The following is a 14,855-nucleotide window of genomic DNA, read 5'->3' as shown; positions in this document are numbered from 1 at the left end:
AGCCAATCCCAAATAACCAAATGCCAAATGTTTTCTCTGATATAAGGAGGCTGATTCATAGTGGGGTTGGGAGGGGAAGCATGGGAAGATTAGACAAACTCTAGAATAGGGTAAAGGGGAGGGAGGAGAAGGGAAGGGGCAAGGGGGTTAAAAAAGATGGTGAAATGAGATGGACATCATTACCCTAAGCACTTGTATAAAAACAGGAATGGTGTGAACATACTTTGTATACAACCAGAGATATGAAAAATTGTGCTCTATGTGTGTAATACGAATTGTAATACATTCTTCTGTCATATTTAACAAATTAGAATAAAAAAATAAAAAATAAGATGTGATACCTAGACTATTCAATACAAATGTCAAAATAAAAAGTTACTTTGACTTTTTTCCCAGTCACAAGTAGCTTATTATAAAATGAAGCAATGGCTGATGTTAAAAATATAAGACACTGTATATAACAGTAATTTTCTGGGATTGGAAAATAATTTTCTAACTGAATGGCATGACTTGAGCAAGCTAAGACTGAAAACCTTAGGACTAGATAGTCAAAGACGCTACCATCTAATTAGAAATTAAAACATTGTTAACCTGAAGAGCTTTCGTAAGTACTGAGAAAAGCCACGTCTGTCATTATTCTCTGGGCTAGATGTAAGAAAAACCGCATCTTATAGTCTGACTTGATCTATAGAAGGTGTGGGGTGGTTTATCCACCCACACTATTTTTCTGTCTTGGTCTCAGAAACCTGGGTTTTGAGATTATTCTTGGAGAGAGAGAGAGACAGAGAGAGAGAAAGAGAGAGAGAGAGAGAGAGAGAGAGAGAGAGAGAGAGAGAGAGAGAGGTGTGATAGCTTATTTTGATATTTCCTGATCAGTAAGTAAAAATGGTGGTCAGGAAATTAGAAATCAGAAATTAGAAAATGCACCTGCAAACTTTGAAGGCTTTAATGACGTTATGATACTTTTTATTCTTTGGGGAATACATTCTCTGAATGTAAGAAATGCTCTGTTAAGTCAGTATGTAAAAATCCTGCCCAAACTATCTTGTGTTTAATGAATTTCTAGATGTCAGGGTGGTGACAGTTTTAGAGGAACGGTTGATCATAAGATCTCCTTTTAAGATGCAGTGTTCATATTTAGGGTAACATCAGGCAGTCTTAAAACAGTGATTGAGGTGGAGAATAGAATTGAAAACCAATATAACTTGTTGGTTGATTCAAAATAACAGGACAGGTGAATCAACGTCCTTTCCCAAGATACATCAGATTTGAACTACCTCGAAGGTGGCCAACCAGAAAAGGAAGATTTGAGAGCTGTCGGTGGCCTGAAGGTTTGTGGGAGGGAACTAAGTGGGCAATCAGAGTCATAGAGGGTGGAGAATCAGAGAAGGCTCTTAGAAGCTCTTAAGGTCTGGAAACTTTAAGAGATTTAGCCATTATCTGACTTTTTCACAGTTTGCTTACACAATTTGCTATTTCCTCCTATCTTCAAAGTTGGAATGAATTGGGTTTTGTCTTTTTACAAGCCAAACATTTTAAATAAAACCTTCTTCTTGAACAGTGAGGGTTTGGGTGTCCAAGACTGATGAAAATGAGCTTTGAAGTTAGCACCTCAGTCCAACACGATTCCGATAAATATCATTGCAACAAACACCAAGACAAAGCAAAGTGTTTTCCTTGCTTCAGTTTAGAAATTCATTAAAAATTTTATTTATTTTCAATTAATTTTTAAGTAATATTCCATATGAAGATGTTTCACCAAAATAAAAAGAATGTGAACATTTTTTGAAAAGTTCATATTGGCATTTGTAAATTATTGTATCTTGGAGAGAAGTGGATATACTTTTATGATAGGGTGCTACTGGACCAGCTGTGAGTTGGGAAGTGACCACTCTTTCCTGAGTCCCTTTTTCATTTTCTATAAAATTGAAGTAATGTATTGACTTCATAAGGTGGTCGTAAGGACTAAGACAGAGTCTATTGGTGGCATATAATATGTGTTCAGTAACAGTGATCGGATAATATGGTCTACCTGTGGACGAACTTTCTTTTTGCAATATGTTGAGGGCTGCAATGGTGGTCATGTAGCCACATATTAATAACCATAAGAGGGGTCAGGGCAGATGACAACATGCACATCTGTGAAAGTGTGTGTGTTGCGGGAGGCAGGAATTGTATTTAGAACTGCGACTCTCACAATTTGGAAAGGAGGAAGGAGTTTTGGTCAAGTCAGAAGCATTAGAATGATTAGAGTAAATTTCGTTCTTTTTTTTTTTTTTCTTGGTTATGGAAAAGAGCAACAGAAAAATAAAAAGTTAGGAAAAAAGTCTCAATATTAAAAGAAGATTTCAGTAGGAAGTCAAATTGACCTTAACACAGGTGCTGAATGCTTTGTAAATTGTTATAACTTGCTCAGTTTACAACTATCTATAAAAGTTAAAATAAAATTAAATAGGGAATTAGGAAAATGCCATCAGACATAAAGGAAGTAACAACTGGAAGGAATTCATACTTGCTGCCAGGCTTATATCTAATAGACATAAAATTTAACTTGAAAATGCTTTGTTACACCTGAGGTACCTTTTGTTAGGTAATTGAAATGAATCTCAGATTGACTTGTGGGACATTTAGCAGCTGTTTCTGTTTATCTTTGAGTTTCTGAATGAGTTTAGAGTCATTTTAATATTTTCTTTGGAAGATCAATTCTGGGCATGTGGAATTAAAATGGATATTTTTATGTCACCTAGGCAAAATATTCTAGGGGAAATATCCCTTCAGGAACAACTTTGGATATTTTCTTGTGTACTTGGAGGTGTACGGTGTGTCATAAAAAGGCTCTGTCACATTTCAGATACAAAATACAACTAGACTTTGAAGCACTTTGCAGGTTCAGAAGTGAGGAGCAGTCTCTAATGTAGCTGTCTCGTAAAAGCAATGAGAAGGTATATAAAATATTTTAGAATCATCCTTGGCATAAAAAGGATGTCTAATGAGCACATTTTATAAGGCTAAATTTATTTCTAACACAAGCATCATCATGATAGTTTATATGAGATGGCTCAAGGGAAAAGAGTGCCCTCCTAGAACAAGATTGAGTTGTACCCCTCTAGAAAGGCAAATAAACTATTTTAAGAGTATAAATTAAACAACCCAGGGGGAGCTTTTTGCATTTTCAGACAACAATGGTGAAAGTGGAGAATGCTTATTAATTAGAATGGTGGTTTTGTGCTTGGCTTGCCTTAGGAACAAGAGTATGAGAAGTTAGCAAATGTGGTGGCTGGGGGAGGGAAAGAGGGAATGACGTGGGGACAAGAACTCAGAAGCAACCCCCTTTTCTTTGGGATGCTAGTTTGTCATTATTCTGCAGTTTGAGTTCCTTGGGTCTAGACCTGTGGAAGAGAGGCCAGGCACAAGAATACCATTGAACATTGGGCTACTGCTCTGTGCTCAAGGATTTCCCAGTGGACTAAAATCCTCCTGTTAGCTTAGAAGTTTGGGCCAGATTAATACCTTAGATTTATTTCTTGAACTTGTATTTGAACCGTCCTGAGATCCACATAAACATATTGATTCACCAATACAGATTAGGATGTATTTAACGAGGCTTATTCTGACCCCCAATCTAATGCCTCTCCATTAAGAGAATCTTAAAAGTCAGGGAAGGACTGACCCAGATTGTATACGTGTATCAAGTCAGGTGTTGGGTTGACGTGGTGGAAATGGGGGACCAGTAGACAGGAGGCCCTTTCCACTCTTGTCCCTTGACGTGGATGCCAATGTTTTAAGAGTATTAGGCTCATCAAATAAGAGTGTTCTCTATTCAGGATCCTGCTTTGAGATATTGGCTGATTTCCTCTTGGCTTTTAACCAATGTCAGAAATTATTGTATTTATTTATCCATTTATTTATATGTGATTTTTATTCACAGTACATTCCATTAGGTGAAGACGTTACCTTTCTTTTGGCTGTAATATTCTCAATGTCTTTTGCATTGTAGGCTTTCAATAAATATTTTCCTGATACAGGAATATGACTGTGAATATTGTCTACATGTGAAACTATATATAGTATTGCAATTTTATCATATATAAGTACTTACATATATACTGTATTATATGTATTTTATATATAAGACAACATTTATCTGCCTACTTTTATTTTTGCACACATGTCTATACTTCCCTTTTTTTCATTTACCAATGGGTTTGGATATGCTATATTGGTAAAAATAAAGTTGTCACATTCCTTTTAAAGGCCACACTGTAGCATATAGTCTAGGGAGATAATAATTATTTGTTTGTTTCACAGTGATGAATATTTAAGTTTTTTTTCATCTTTTCTCAATTAAATAATACTGAGATAAATAGTTTGCATACATGTCATCTCACATGTGTGAGTTTATCTTTGGGTTATATGACTAGAAATGAAATTGTTGAGCCAACACATGTATATATTTAAAATTTTGGAGGATATGTGCTAATTGTTCCCCATGGAGATTGTACCACTTTTCACCTACTATGACTGATTATATTTGAAGGTATTTCTCGAGGTCATTGTCAACATGTTGTTGTAAGACTTCTCCTTGCGTGTATGTGTGTGTGTGTGTGTGTGTGTGTGTGTGCGGGTTTTGTGGTGTTGAGGATCAAACATGAGGCCTCCCATGTACTAAGTAGCTTAGGCTACATCCCCAGTGCAAACTTCTTCATTTTTTCTAATCTAATAAGTGAAAAATGTGCCATTTTGTTTTAATTTGTATTTTTCTTAAAATAATTAAGGATGAATAACTTTCATAATTAAAGAGTCACTTGTATTTCCTTCTCTATGAACTTTCTGTTCTAATATTTTGCCGACTTTTAAAAGCTACTTAATCTTATTGATTTGTGGAAGCTGTTTATGTGTTAAGGATATTAGTTACAAATAATTTCCCCCAGATTGTCACTTATATTTTTTGTCTTTTTTTCCATATAGCAATTTGTTTTTTAATGTGGATGGATTAATGTTGTCTTTAATTGCTGCTGCTGCTTCTTTAAAACCATACTTAGGGGAGTATCTCCATTCTAGTTTTTCCATGATTTTTGTAGTTATTATATATTTTTCATTTTTAATGCTTTAAACAATTTAATCTTCTTAGGCTCTATTTTTGTATGAAGTGTGGGATTCAACCTTATCCCCCTGCAACCCCCAAATGAATAGTTTTCCCATACTATTTACTTAGGAAATGCTTATCTTCCTCTTGATCTGATATTTTTAACTTTTTCTTATATTAAGTTCACTTATTTATCTGGGTCTCTTTCAATTTGGTGCCACAGAGATCTCTTATTTGTTCATGCAGATTTTATTATGTGTTTTGTCTGCTAAGGTTAGCCTGTTATCATTTGTCACCAAAGTTTTCTTGATTTATTTATGTTTCCCCTTATGAACTAGAAGCATTTTATTTAGCACACACACAAAATTCATGTTATCATTCTTACTGAGATTGCAGTAGATTTATGAGTTTGCTTAGGGAGAGTTACATTCTTTATGAATTTTCATCTATTCAACTTTTTTTTATCCCTCAGTAGTATTATATCATTTCTTGATTCATCTTCACATTTTGTAAGTGTATTCATAATTTTTTCCCTTCTATTGTAAATAGTGTTGTGGTTTCTATTCGTTGAGTGGTTGTTGTGTATATATATAAAGGTCATTGTCTTCTGTATATTTACACACACACATACACATTTTACCCAGGCAACTTACTGAGTTTCTTATTATTTATAGTAGTTTTTTTGTTCATTCCCATGCATTTTTTAGGTGGATCATATTACTTGCAATTAATGAAAAGCTTCCCTCATCTCTAATTTTTTTTTTGTTGTTGTTGTTGAGTACTGGAGATTAAATACAGGAGCACTCAACCACTATCTCCAGCCCTGTTTTATATTTTATTTAGAGACAGGGTCTCACTGAGTTGCTTAGCACCTCAATTTTGCTGAGGCGGACTCTGAGCTTTTGATCCTCCTGCCTTGGCCTCCATCCAGAGTGCCACTGTGCATGGTCTCTAATTTTTTCCTATCTATTGTCTAACTGCGTTACCTAGTATCTTCAGAATAATATCAAATAACATTAAATAATAATCTAATGAGAAAAGTCCCAGAGTTTTCTTACTGAGCAAATTGATAGCTTTTGAGTTGAGATACATTTATTATACAAGCATATATTTATATTTTAATCACCTGTATTAAGTATTTTGTTCAAAGTAGATTGTAAATTTTAACCTATATTTTATATTACCTATGGAGATGACTATGACCATTAAAATTTGCTATCAAGGTGAATTCGTTAATATACAGCCCAATGTTAAAACATATTTGTGAAAGCTGCATTTAATTTGATATATTAGTCTTTGAATAGTTATTTTATTGTGTAATGTTTTATGATTATTATTTTTTAATGTTATTACTTTCACATAAAACAGGCTTGTATTTCTCTATTTTTTTGTGCTATCCTGTTCAGATTTTAGTTATAAATATGAGTGACAGTTAAAGATTTTTTATTTTCTGATACTAGAGAACAATCAAAAAATTTTGGAGTTTGTGTTTTTATATGTTTAGAAAATAAACCCAATGGAATTTGGGGTTCTATTTTTTGGGTGATTTTATCTTTTTGATTTTTTTTCTTTCTTCTATGGTCGTTGGTAAGTGTGGGATAGAATTTTGAAGTTGCCCCCAAATCCCCTGGATGTGCATGACTTTGTATAATCTCCTCCCTCTGAGAGTGGGAAATACTGCAGAGATGATAGATTTCACACCTGTGAGAAGGTGTCTTTATATGATGAAAGTGAAGGGACTTTGCTGATATACTTATGGTCCCAATTAAGTTGCCTTTGAGTTAATCAAAAGGGCAATTATTCTAGATAAGTCTCACCTAAGAGTCTTCAAAAGTGATTCACTGCTTCCTGAAGGAAGAGTTTTGAAGATGGTGAAGTGTGAGAAAAATTCCATTGCAGGCCTTGAAAGAGTACACTGCCATATTGGGAGAGGGCCTGGAGGAGGTGATGTGGCCAGGACCTGGGGGTGGGTGGCATTTAAGAGTTGAGAATGATCTCTAGATGACAATGAAGAATTCAGTCCCACAACTACAAGAATTGGATTCTGTCAATGATCTGAGGCAACTTGGAAGACCTTTCCCTAGTTAAGCTTCCAAATGAAGATACAGTTGGCTGGACATTTGATTTCAGCCCTGTGAGATCCTTAGCTGAGAACCCTGATAAATATGCTACACTTCTCTTCCAAATCATCTATATCACCCGTAACCTTATTGGTATAGAACTGAGCATTCTCTTATGATTATTAAATTTTTTTTGAAATTTATATTTTTCCATTATCTTTTTTTGTATTTGTATTTTGTTTTTTAAGGAGCAATTGATGATACCTAATTCATTTATCTGTTTCCATATCTATCTGTATCTCGTACTAATTACTTTTGGCTATGAAGAACCAGGTCTTCCACTACCAGGTTTGGTTTTCTAAATCATTAATTTCCTTTTTAATGTTTGTACATCTTTTATTTGTATTTCTGTAAGTTTATTTTATTTTTCACTTGCAAATGATTTGCTTATCTTTATTCTTTCTTTTTATGTTGACATAAAATATAAGAATATTTCCTTCCTTCCTTCTTCTCTTCCTCCTCCTCCTTCTCACTGTTTCTTTCAGGGTACTGGGGATTGAAACCAGGAGTGTTCTACCCTTGCGCTATACCCTTAGCCATTTTTTATTTTGAGACATAGTTCACTAAGTTGTCCAGGCTGGCCTCAAACTTGTGATCCTTCTGCCTCAGCCTCCTAAGCTACTGGGTTTTCAGGCTTGCACCAACTAGCCTGACTACTTTTATTCTGAATACTGCTTAAGCTGTATCTCTCATGTTTGGAGATATGGTATTTTAATTTTTTTTCTTGATGACATTAATAAGAACTCTTCCTTCATTACCTTTTAACATCATTTCACTGTATTACCTTTTAACATTGTTTATCTGTATTTCATTTTTTCCTTTTGTTAACCTGTCCTTCATACTCCTATATGTTTTCAAAATATCCCTTCTCTTTTGCTTTTAACACAAACTTCATTTTTTTGTTCCTGTTTCTTCTCCATTTTTTTTTGTTTTGAGTGAATTTTAAGGAAACATTTTCTTTTCCATTTTTAAACTATTATAATTGTACAAGACATTCAATTGATGAATTATAAATATACTTATAATATTTTGATGGCTTATGTACCATGTTGGGAAACTTTAAATATAGCTAATATTTTGGTATTAATTTTGAATTCATGCTAAGTATAACGAATAAAATGCACATTTGTTCTTGAGAAGCTCTGTAATGAGATCAAACCCTAGCAGGGTCTAATGGTTTGCTGAGCTATGATCAGTGACAGATGCTTCATACTCAATGATTAGTCCCTATTCATTATTGAATAGTCATTGCATTTTGTAAATATTAAAAAATTAAATATTACATTAAATCGTAACAAGACTTGTAAGGTCTTGTATTTAATAAATGTCAAACAGGAAGAACATTTATTTCCTTTGAAAGTAGTTTTAGAGAGTGTCAGTAGCTATTTTTCAACAAGCTCATTCAGTCCTCTATTTTACCAGCTAAAAGAAATTAGGTTAATGGGTTTTTGAACAAACCCATTCCTAATTCTTGCTTTGATATTAACCAGGCAATGGCCTTTCTTTGCAATTATGAAACAGAATTTTAAACCTTGAATTAATGTTGAATGAGATAAGATATTGAATCCAGTGAACTTTAAGTGCTAGTTCATTTTTTTTCTTATTGAACAACCCAATTATTGTTATCACCATAGATTGAATAGAGTGGTCAGAACTTTATGAAACACAATGCATTTCATCCCAAATGTCAAAATACTAGTTTTAAATTTTAATTATATAATTAAATTTACTATCTTTTAATAGGATGATGAAACTAAGAATTGTTGTTCATGCCAAAATTAATTTGAAGAGTTTGGAAGGATTGAGGTGTTAGAAAAAAATTATGTCAAATTAGATGTGGGCAAGTAAACAATAAAAGATTGAGTAAAACTCTAAAACAACCAACCAACCAAAACCAAATCAAACCAAACCAAACAATAAGATTCTGTTACTGCTTTAAGATAACTTCAGCATACCCTTAGGTTCTCATTCCAATTTAAAGGAACACAAACTAGAAATTCTAGGAAACTCAGTACGAGTGTGATTTGTGCACCTTTAATTTTACTCCCCGAACTATAGTTTTACAGGACCCAAAGGCAGGAGGAAAGCTTTGCCCTACTTGCTTTAGAAGACTGGTGAATAAAATAAATGTGCATTTATATGTTCTGTTTTAGAAGAAACTATATTTTTAAATGCTTTTCTGCCTAATTAATGTTTCTCTTTAGCGGGTAAATCAAGGACTTCTACTGGGCTTTCTTTACCTATTTCTGTACTGCCCAGCTTGCATGGTATACAGACACACCGAGAAGGCTGGTGATTAATATTTATAGAGAGAAGAAACAAATTTCTCAGTAACTCTTCCCAGTCTGACTGGTTAGTTAAAATCCCTGCAATAAAGGAAATATGAGTTTTATCTTTTCAGAGATGAAAAGGAAAATTCTAGTTAACCTGGTGTTCAGTACAAATTGAGGTAGTTAGAAGAGGCCGATAATTGATGGTAAGTTTTGTGGTTTATGATTCAATATGTTCTCTTGATTTGTATGGTAATTAGGAGCAACTACAAACTTTTAGGAGAGGAAAATAAAGCAAGTCAGGGTAAAATTAATGAAATGTTGGATGAGTTAAAAGAGGAGAAAGATTAGAGGAGGAGAGGTTAGCGAAGAGGCTATTGTATATGTGCTGAATTATTACTGTGAATATGGAAATAAAATATATCCCAAACAATACTTAGGATGAGAAAGTGCGGTGAATTAATTCTCCAGGCTTCTATTGGAAAATAAGTTCCTCCAGGGAGACAATCTTCTTACATTTGTCCTTGAGCCTTGAGAGCTTAGCCCAGAGTTGGTAAGTTGTAATAAGAAAAACTAAATGTCTATGGAATTAATTAATGAGTTTCCTTAAATGTCTGGATTCGGAGCCCACCACATAGAAGGGATGAGAGAACATAATAAAGATGGTCACACAGGATGCTGTAATCTGGTAACAGTGATTTTGAGATCAGCTGTGAGGCTCCCAGGGTTGTTAGATTCATTCTTAGAACATATGGTTCTCATCCTCTTCTCACCTGGGGCCTTGAATGTTTCTGCACAGCTGAGGCTATCCATCAAGAGCTCTTTCTGGCACTACAGATGGTCAAGAAATACTGCACCCATGTAGGGCCTTTTTGATGTGCTCCTGGGGATGGACAAGGGAAGCCCAAAATTAATTTAATGCTCTTTCACACCTGGATCCAAAGTTTGTCTCATGCTAGAGGTTCTGCAAATTAGAGTGGCTGGGCTTCCTTCTGAGTCTCTTCTGGGTGCCTAATTAGTGTCCATTGTCCACTTTTATTTTCTGAAATCAAAGGACAGATTTTTTGAAAATGCTAACATTTGGACTTCTATATTTGGAGAATGGATATAAAAATGCATACTAAAGAATAAGGACTTTATGGTGGTTTTAATATTATTTCAGTAGCAAACAGTAGATGATATTTAAAGATACGGAGTGTCTCTTATACACCACACTGTGCATTCTGTCTTAGTCTCCCCTTTGTATCCAGGTGCAACTGCAAATTGAGTACCTGGAACAATGCCTGGCATAAATTTGATGCTCAATAAAAGCTGGTTGAACGATTGACTAAACGCTGCTTTTTCCCTCCTTTGCAGCTGGCTAACCTAGTAACCTTGGAAGACAGCTGGATAATCCTGGGCCACGTGGGAGCCCAGATTCCTATTAAAAGATGCTGAAGACTGAGTATAGTATGGACAGATCATATTTTTCTACAGAGCTCTTTCCTTCAATTCCTGAAAATTATACTGTGTTGGATTTTATGTTATGGCATGAAATCTACTCATCAAATGAGTCAGGTTTTTTTTAAAAAAAAAACAAAAATGAAGGAAAGATATTTACAGAGAAAGAATGGAAGAGCTCTGTTAATAAAATACTGCTCGACAGAAAATGCACTCCTTTGTATGAGACAGGATTTTCAGGAAATAATTTCATTAAGCAATGGAACTTGTCAAAAACTTTAAGGAAATGATTCTTTCTTGGAAGAGTAAATAGGAAACAAAGAGGCCTAATAAGGACCATTTATACAAGTCTGTTGAATTAGAATACTTAGTTGTCATCTTAAATCAATTTCTATATTATGATGTATGGTGTTCTAGCACACTCTGAGTCATCCATATGTGTTCCCCAAACCTTAAGTGCTGACCAGTGTATATCTTATGATGCTTTGCACTGTAAGATTAATCACAATTTATGGGACGTGTCCAAAAATGCAAACGTTTGATTTTTTTTCCCATTATTTGTATTGTAATTTAACAGCGGTTTGTGTACGAGACTTTTGATTCCTTTCACACAGGGAAAATTCTTCGTGCTTCAATGTAAATTCTACCAAAGCCTCTTCAAGTTTGGGCTCCTCATCTTACACATCCTAATACTGAGGGACAAGAACCCCAAGGTCAGCAAACAGTAGTGAGAAGAATGAAGGAATGTGTCTAAAGGGGACCCTGTTAAGACATAACTGTCGCCAGAGTATCTGTCATTCCAACCAAACAACCTGGGGCAATTTGGACCTGAACTTCCAGTGCCGTTGCCATGGTTTTTAGACAAAGACAACAGGCTGCATTCCAATTATATCCTTTAGAGTGACAGATGACTGAAAAATAGAAAATGGGGTAATAAAATCTCAGGTCACCCAGGAGAGGTGTGCTAGATACGGTGAGAAGTGAAATGTAAGTTTATGTTTGCCTCAAAAGCACCTCTGTGATTTAGAATGCAAATGCATATTCTTCACACTCTCTAGACTTTCAATAGCAATTTCATCCATTATCCAGTTCACTATTCAAAGCCAGGTATCCCTTGCTTACTAGAAATTTTCCTATCATTTTAAATATAAGAAATTAATGAATTTAAAGAACTTAAGGAAAAGATATTTCTTGAACTGTTGAAAAGTAAAAAGTATCCCTAAAATTCTGATGATATTGCAAATACAGCAACGCCACATTTATTTTAAATTCTGGGATCAAATGCAGTACTGTGTGTTTCCAGTTGAAGGTATCATTGCAAATTTTGCATCCAACTGATATTTGGGCAATATCTGAAAATCAGTAGTATTTTGCCAGGGTCAGTAGAAAGGTTGCTGCTGTGCTCTTAGATTATAATGAAGATACAAGCTGCTGTTCAGTGAGAGTGATTAGGCAGTGATCAAGAGGTTAGCAGTGAACTTGAGAATGGTGTTGGTAGATAGATGTGGGTGTCAGACAATTTCATGCTTTTGCAGCCTCTGCAATTAAGCAGAAACAGAGCATTGTAATCCCTAAGTGACAACAGGTAATTCGTTTTATCTTTACAATCTAAAAAAATTAATCTAAAAATCTTTAAAACTTTAAGTCTCAGTTTTTAATCTTTAAAATGTAATAATACCACCCATCTTTTATAGCTTGTTTAAAATTTGACAATGCACATGAAGCTCAGAATCTGGCTTATACCACTAAGTAGGTATAGTAAATGCTATTTCTAGAAATATTACTGCTGTATTTCCTTCGGTTGTATGCACTGTAATAAGATGTAGAACCATTGCTGTGACAGAGGAACCCAAAGACATTGGTAAATTCAAAGTTTAAAACAGCGTGTCTATAAAAATATATAAGAAGTACCTATCTTTATATGTAAAATTAGATGTGTTTGGGTGAAAAATGCACTAATAAGTGGTATTTCAAGGATTACAGTCTAAGGGAAAACTCTGGATATCATGAAGCCTGCAGTTGTGCCTCTTGAGTTTCTTTTTGAGCGTATTTTATTTTGAGGGTAAGGACAACATAATTTTTCTGTTCTAACTATCTACATTTTATGTTCTAACTATATACATTAGATATAGTTGCTACAGTTTAATAAATAGCACTTGTAAACTGGATGTGGTGGCAAATGCCTGTAATCCCAAAGATTCAGAAGGCTGAGGCAGGAACATTGCAAGATTGAGGTCAGCCTCAATTACTTAGTGAGACCCTGTTTCAAAATAAGAGTAGAGATGTAGCTCAGTGGGAAACTGCTCCTAGGTTCAATTTCTAGCATACCCCTCATCAATAAATAAATAAGCAAATAATTAAAAATAACTTCTGTCATTTGCTTCGCATATATAAATTCAAATATTCAAGCAGATTTTTATTTTTGGTACCGGTTATTGAACCCAGGAACATTTTACACTGAGCCACATCCTCAGCCCTTTAAAAATTTTTAAATTTGAGACAGGATCTTGCTAAATTGCTGAGGCTTCAACTTGCCATCCTCCTGCCTCAACTCCCAAGTAGCTGGGATTACAGGCTGTGACACAGCACCCAGCTCTAGCTGGTTTTTTCATTTATTATATTCAGGATGCATTTTCTTTCTTCAGAAAGAACTGGTTTGATTTTATAGTGGAAGTAATAGTCTAAAACTGATTTACTTAGGGCTGTCTGTACGATGTTACAAGAATCAATCTATACTTACATGTAAATAATGACTATGATAAAGGAAAAAAAGAAAAAAAATGAGTTCTTAGATTGCTTTTTCAAAAAAAAAATCTTTTAACAGTTTAGAATATTTTTAACATAGTTTATGGTGCTTTGCTTAGCTGTTCTTCATTTCCACAAACCCTGTCATTAATATCATCAAATCGTCCTACAACATAAGTCATAGAGTAATGATGTCATAGCAGAATTGTCAAAACTATGTAAACATGTTTGAAGAGGGTGGTGGCAGCTTACCTTAAAAGAGATTTCATATTGTTCTCCTCCCCAGATTTCTAAACCAGGATCATAGCCACCCAGTTCCCAAAACCATTTTCGATCCACAGCAAAGAGACCTCCAGCCATGACAGGAGACCTGTGAAATGAACAAAATAATCTTTAAAGGACTATGAACATCAGAGACAATGATATTTTATTTGAGGGGAAAAATACCAAACTTTGAGATATGGTTTAGTGGTCAAATGAACCATACCATTTTCTACAAGTGGATATATGATTCTTTGGGGGCCACTCTTCTATAGTGAGGATTGAGGAAGGATCATTTTGAATATTAAACTTTGCATTTCAGGTTCTAATGAAACAAAGGCCCTGCAGAACTACATTTTCTCCATCTGTTAGTCTCTAGAAATATGTATGTGACTCACATTTTGCACTCAATGTTAGAGCTTTTTCTTTGAAAGAGGTCTCATGCTATCAGAGAATGGTGTAGACAGTGTTGTTGACTTAATCCTTTAGGATGCATGCACTGAGCATCTACTACGTATAGATCCTGTCTATAGACTGTAAAATGGTCACTCAAAATAGAATAACCAACCAGAATTATTTAATTAACAATCTGAAGATGAAATTTAAACCAGGTCTTTTTTCACTTTACACAATTTTTTTAGGCCTTCTTGCCTTTCTAAGAAATATCATTTTGACTACATGATAATTTTCAGGTATTCTGCAATGTTAGGATGCATAATCATGTTGCTATTAATAAGATAATTATAATCACTGGATGTGCCCTGCCCTCCTTCTTTTTTTGTAGTTGAAAATTCTTTTTGTTTTCTTGAGTGCTACCTATGTGCTGGGTTGTAGGCTAAGGTCTTTACTTAATTACCTTGATGAAAACCTGATAACAACACTGTGAATACCATCTCTATGGTTTGAAAAACAGGCCCAAGGCTGGAATTAGTG

The 14,855-nt window shown here is 34.6% G+C and overlaps 1 protein-coding gene across 1 annotated transcript in view; it reads right to left on the bottom strand.

The window, feature by feature from the left end:
* Galntl6 (polypeptide N-acetylgalactosaminyltransferase like 6) overlaps positions 1–14,855 on the bottom strand; it is a 1,038,819-nt gene that overhangs the window by 91,418 nt on the left and 932,546 nt on the right. Inside the window, exon 8 of the mRNA XM_076852362.1 lies at positions 13,914–14,031. Within this exon, the coding sequence (XP_076708477.1) occupies positions 13,914–14,031 (118 nt within the window). The remainder of the gene's footprint in view (positions 1–13,913; positions 14,032–14,855) is intronic.

This window comes from Callospermophilus lateralis, chromosome 4 (assembly GCF_048772815.1).
Source record: "Callospermophilus lateralis isolate mCalLat2 chromosome 4, mCalLat2.hap1, whole genome shotgun sequence".
In the NCBI taxonomy this organism is placed as follows: domain Eukaryota; kingdom Metazoa; phylum Chordata; class Mammalia; order Rodentia; family Sciuridae; genus Callospermophilus; species Callospermophilus lateralis.
This window is presented reverse-complemented; position numbering and strand designations above follow the sequence as displayed.